This window comes from Lolium rigidum, chromosome 6 (genome assembly GCF_022539505.1).
Source record: "Lolium rigidum isolate FL_2022 chromosome 6, APGP_CSIRO_Lrig_0.1, whole genome shotgun sequence".
NCBI classification, from domain to species: Eukaryota; Viridiplantae; Streptophyta; class Magnoliopsida; order Poales; family Poaceae; genus Lolium; species Lolium rigidum.
The window spans coordinates 64,697,323-64,703,031 of NC_061513.1; the positions used below are offsets into that span (position 1 = coordinate 64,697,323).

Genomic DNA, 5,709 nt, shown 5'->3' on the forward strand with positions numbered 1-5,709 from the left:
TTGATTCACCTTGTGGCAAAACTCTTCGCCAAAACGCTCTCGCTCCGCCTCGCCCCCAAGCTCGACACTCTGGTCAGCAAGAATCAGAACGCCTTCATCTCCGGCCGCAGCTTACACGACAACTTCGTCCTCGTCAGGCAATCTGCTCGCCTCCTTCACCAGCTGCGTGAGCCCCGTGTGCTGCTAAAGCTGGACCTCACCCGCGCCTTCGACTCTGTCTCATGGCCCTTCCTCTTCGAGGTGCTGCGCCGGTACGGCTTCCCCGACAGATTCCTGGACTGGCTCGCCCTCCTCCTCAGCTCGGCAAGCACCAGGGTGCTCATCAATGGCGAACCTGGCCCTCCCATATGGCACCGTCGTGGCTTGAGACAGGGAGACCCCCTCTCCCCGCAGCTGTTCGTGTTGGCCGTCGACGTGCTGAGCCGGCTCTTTAGACGCGCCACCGAAGTGGGCATCCTCAAGGACTTGCACCCCCGCCGCCGCATCCCCGGGATTTCCCTCTACGCCGACGACGTCGTCCTCTTCTGCCACCCTTCATGCGATGACATTGCCGCCGTCAAGGAGATCCTGCTGCTGTTTGGACGCGCCTCCGGCCTCCTGGTCAACTATGGCAAGAGCTCCGCTGCTCTTATCAACGGCACAGACGAGGACACCGCCGTGGTCACCACCGGCCTGGGCTGCCCCTTGACAACTATGCCTATGTCTTACCTGGGCATCCCCTTGACGATTCGGAGACCGACTTGCGCGCAGCTTCAACCCCTCGTGGACCGCATCGCCGCACGTCTCCCAACTTGGAAGGCGCACCTCATGGACAAGGCTGGTAGGCTGAAGCTGGTCAAGGCGGTGCTATGCGCCATCCCCATTCACCAGCTCCTTGTTTACGCACCACCAAAGAAGATCATCAAGCAAATCGAGAAGATCCAGAGGGGCTTCCTATGGGCTGGACGCAAAGAAGCTAACGGTGGCAGCTGCCATGTCAATTGGAACAGGGTTTGCCGGCCCATCCAATTTGGCGGTCTCGGCGTCCAGAACATGGCCAAAGCCGGCCTCGCGTTGCGCCTGAGGTGGCTCTGGTTCAGCCGCACCGACACGTCGAAAGCATGGCATGGGCTTGACCTGCAGTTCTCCGCCGAGGAGCGTGCCCTCTTCTTCGCCTCCACAACCATATCCCTCGGCGACGGACACTCGACGCGGTTTTGGGAGGACCGCTGGATCGACGGCAGGTCGGTCAGCGAGATCATGCCGCGCCTATACGCCTGCATCCCCAAGCGCCGGAGGCGCGCCACTACCGTCGCTCAGGGCCTGCAAAACCGCCATTGGGTCCGGGACATACACGGCACCCTGGGTATCGAGGAAATCGGCGACTATCTGTTGCTCTGGAGGAGACTCGAGCACATCCAGCTTTCGGACCAGGCCGACACCATGGTGTGGAAGTGGACCAGCAATGGATCCTACTCGGCAAGTTCCTGTTACAGAGCCACCTTTCATGGATCCCTGCTCTGTGATGCCTGGCAGCTTACCTGGAAGACTTGGGCACCTCACAGTGTCAAATTCTTCCATTGGTTGGCACACCTGGATAGATGCTGGACGGCCGAGCGTTTGCAACGACGAGGTCTCCCGCACCATGCTAAGTGCTTGCTCTGTGACCAGGAGATGGAAACTATACAGCACCTCTTCATCGGCTGCAGCTTCGCTCGTCAGGTGTGGGTTGACATACTTTCCTGGCTTCGCGCCACCTGTAGACCACCTGCCCAGGATGACTCTTTGCTCTCCTGGTGGCTCCAAGCTAGGCAAGCCACACCCAAAACCCTGCGCAAAGGTCTTGCCTCAATGACGCTGCTCATTCCGTGGATGATCTGGAAGGAACGCAATGGCTGCGTCTTCGACGGCGCAACCCCCTCCGTCCCTGGTGTGGTCACCAAGATCCGGGATGAAGCAAGCACCTGGGCAAGAGCTGGAGCACGAGGCCTGCGCGTCGTCTTGCCGAACACCTGGGATGTACATTGATTTTTTTTGCTTGTTTTTGCTTGCCCCCTGTTCTGCCCCTTCCGCGGGTTGTAACTGTTGAACTTATGCTCTCCTTCTTTTCAATGCAATGAAACGCAAAGGCTTTTTGCGTTTTCTTGAAAAAAAAACAACAAAACCGTTAAGTTGATTCAGGGAAGTCCTGATTTACCTGGCTAACACGACCTTTCCGAAGAACTTCTGGGGCCACGTTGACATACTTTAGGAAAGCCGCTGCATGTCCTCTCCACCAATTATCTCCTTCAAGGATTGGCCGTCTATGGAAGTGAAGTTCTATAAGCTGATTGTGCACCAATCAACAGAGAAAGAAAGACATCTCATAAAAAAGACTCAATTTGTTGGTTCAGATACCAATGCAAATTTTTTATCCTGCATTTTGCTTTTGACCTCAATTTGTTGGTTCAGATACAAATGCAATAGATGCCATATTTAAAAGAGTGCGGTCAGAGAAAAAAGGTAGTAATTATAATTTAAATGATGCAAATGATTGGAAGTAGCTACTACCTACTACCTTCAAATTTAGAGCAAACATTTCTCAGAAGGAGGGAGCCAATATATACTGGACCGAAATACAACAAATTTTATGATCTCCACCGAGGCCTCGACCAAAGAACACTAGATGTTCTTGCAGCCTCAAAGAATGAACATACACCAAACTGAGCAGGTATGAATTATCCAAATGTTAAAAGATGGCAGTAGCAGTTGCTAAAAATACCATTTCATAATATTCATTTCTAAACAATTGTCTCAATACTGACTGCAAAGTATTTTTAAAAGGCTTACAATATATTTACCTAGACCGAGTCCATGGAGTCAAAATACCTTGCCTATTGAGCCAAACACAGGGAAACATAAGAGGGTTCCTCCCAATATCAAGCAGCGGTCCCTGCAATGAGAACATGTCAACAATGTGACGGGAACATGTCAACAATGTGAAGGGAAACACTGGAAATGGGACGAAGCGAAGGATGTGGCGAATAACTGTATAGGCAGCTTCAGCAAATGGATGAAATAGAATAGCGTCTTGAATAAGATCATGAGGAGCCTCTGCTTGTTCTCTCGAAGTAACAGTCGACAGCTTGGATTTCTGCAACAATGAAAACCCTGCCAGAAATCATTTTATTCACAAATAAGAGTCCTAAAAGAGAATCGTGAAACCACAACATGAAATCACAGGTAAACACAAGTGTTGACCAAGATCGAGCAGAACAGTGCTTTTCATGAGAAGCTAATAGAAAACCAACCTGCTACGAGCTCAAGATGTCCAGTTCCAGATGCACGATAAGCCATAATATCACCCAATAGTTTTGCCACGACGCATATATCGTCATCTTCCAGTACACTCCTAGCAATGTGAAAAACGAAGTTGCTAAGATTGATCAAAAATCATGCACCAATGACATATCACTCAGCACCAGAGAGAAACATACGAGTACTTCACCCGCCCTAGGCAACATAAAACCTCACGGATGCCATGATCAAAGACCTCCCTGTAGTGAGCCCTCCATGCAATGTCATGGGTTGCATAAAACGACCTCCATCTTAATACATCGGAACCTGTAGCGCACTGCACTATAGTTCCCACCCACATGACTACCAGAAAACTCATTAACATGATGTGCTTCCAGTCACTGTTGTCCTGATCGTGTCCTGGTAAAATTCACACAGCATGATTCAGTGGATATAAAGTAAGCATTATACTGCAGGAATCTCCAAAAATCCTGCATCTAACAAACCAAATGATTAAAAACTATAATTTTTATATATCAGCATCTGTCTTCGACTAAATGGATAATTTGATCTTGACAAACAGGGATAGATAAGAAAAAGAAAACTTGATTGCGTGTGTTTGGACAAATTTAGTATTTGTTACTGTACCTGAAAAGCACTCTTTCAAAGACTTCCCAGCTGAGAAATCCTTGATAACAATACACATCAAATAAAGTGCCAACACAAATTGCAGCACAGTAATTACCATCCCAAACCTTGTCCACCAAAGCCATCTTTTGTATCGTAGCTGTCCAAAATAATAATACGAGTAAATAATCTTGTAATTCAGAGTGGTGTTATAAAACATCTCAAACCCAAGTAGGATGTGACTTGTGGTAACACTAACACTTGAAGGTGGAAGACAAACTAGGAATAGTAACATCTTATTTGAAGGAAGTAATGCCATGGACTCATGGAGCGAATAAATCAGTGAAAGTAACGCTAGCAAGAATTCGTTAAACGGGAGTAAAATTAGCTACACATTCACTCCCATTGTCTCATGATGGGTGAAATATTCGAACGAATTGGTTGCGTTGATAGTACTTGATACTAGTCCCTGCATGTTGAAGTATAAATGCATTGCCTAATCTCTTCCATCAGATCGGTCTTTTGGTTGCATTGGTTAGAGCATGCAGTTCTACATGGTATCAGAGCCAAGAGGTCTTGAGTTCAAGACCCGGCTGGCGCAATATAAAATAAAAATATTGCAGCCCACTTTCGGTCCACGTTTAGGCCTGAGGGAGCCACACGTAAGGGGGAGTGTTGAAGTATAAATGCATTGCCTAATCTCTTCCATCAGATCGGTCTTTTGGTTGCATTGGTTAGAGCATGCAGTTCTACACTGCAGAGGGAAGGCCAACTATCGCAGCAGTCAGGCAAAAGAAGTAATGCATGGTTCAGAGCCACAGAGTGCCACAGGTGCAGCTACCATTTTTTTTTTCCTTTCTCCACGGCTCTGGGCAACCAATTTATTCCCCAAACTTTCTATGGCTCCCCACAGTTGAGCAAGCATACTCAAATGAACCTGCAGCAAGTGCTCTGGCCAAATCCAACATGATCACCAATTCTGGCCAAGGCATCCTTCCAATTTGGCTACCTATTGCCGTTCGATTGTCATGCTGTCGGCCTGTGGCAGTCCAGTCCCCTGATTTCCATTTGGGGTAGTTCTTCAGCTAGGTGACCTGAGCCCGCCTTAGTCTTCTCTAATTAAATGGATAGCTCTGTTTGTTCTACAGCTAATTGCAAAGCTCCTATCTTTCGAGGATCGTCGGGGAAAAAAAAGGTGTCCGTCAGGCCATTGACACGGCATTATTGCTGTTACCTTGAGCTACAAATAAAGTACTAGCTCGTTGAATCCATTTTGCGCATTACAGGCAATGATTGATTCGCGGACGAGTTGTAAGTAGCTCGAGGACGAGGCTGCAATACCCGCGAGAGATGGCGGAGGTCGCGGTCGCTGTCGACGTGCGCCCCGACGGCGCCGGCGGCGATCGCGGCGGCCGCGGCGCCCTGCGCGAGCCCGGCCACGGCGGACGCGAGGAGCCTGGCCAAGGCCGCGGCGGACGCGGCGGCGGCGGCGGGGCCGAGCGCGCCCCCGCAGCGGCCACGGAGCGCGAAGGCGGCGACGGCCGCGCCGGTGGAGGCTGCGGCGGCGTTGAGCAGCGCCGAGCAGGCGGTGGACCACCGCACGGTGGCCACCACGCCGGAGGCCATGGGGCCGTCCCGCCCAGGCGAGGCGGAGGCGGAGGCGGAGGCGTCGAGGTGGTGTGGTGGGAGGAGGACAGCAGTAGCTGGGCATCAGATGCCATGGGCGCTGCCTTTTCTTGGGGCGAGGCGAGTGCTGGGGAGGGGGAGGGGGAAGGGGACAGGAAGTGGGGCCCGTTGTCAGTGTGCGCGGGGTTTAGCGTAAGGGTG

At 50.9% G+C, this 5,709-nt stretch overlaps 1 protein-coding gene across 1 annotated transcript; it reads right to left on the minus strand.

Moving 5' to 3' along the window:
• Positions 1-8: 8 nt before the first annotated feature.
• On the minus strand, positions 9-5,508 carry LOC124662718. Its single transcript, XM_047200524.1, has 7 exons — positions 5,224-5,508; positions 3,904-4,042; positions 3,456-3,675; positions 3,270-3,370; positions 3,008-3,129; positions 2,848-2,911; positions 9-2,305 (listed from the first exon to the last, which is right to left on the minus strand). The coding sequence occupies exons 1-7, from the start codon at positions 5,506-5,508 to the stop codon at positions 2,283-2,285; spliced, it is 954 nt and encodes a 317-aa protein (XP_047056480.1). The 3' UTR covers positions 9-2,282.
• Positions 5,509-5,709: the final 201 nt, after the last annotated feature.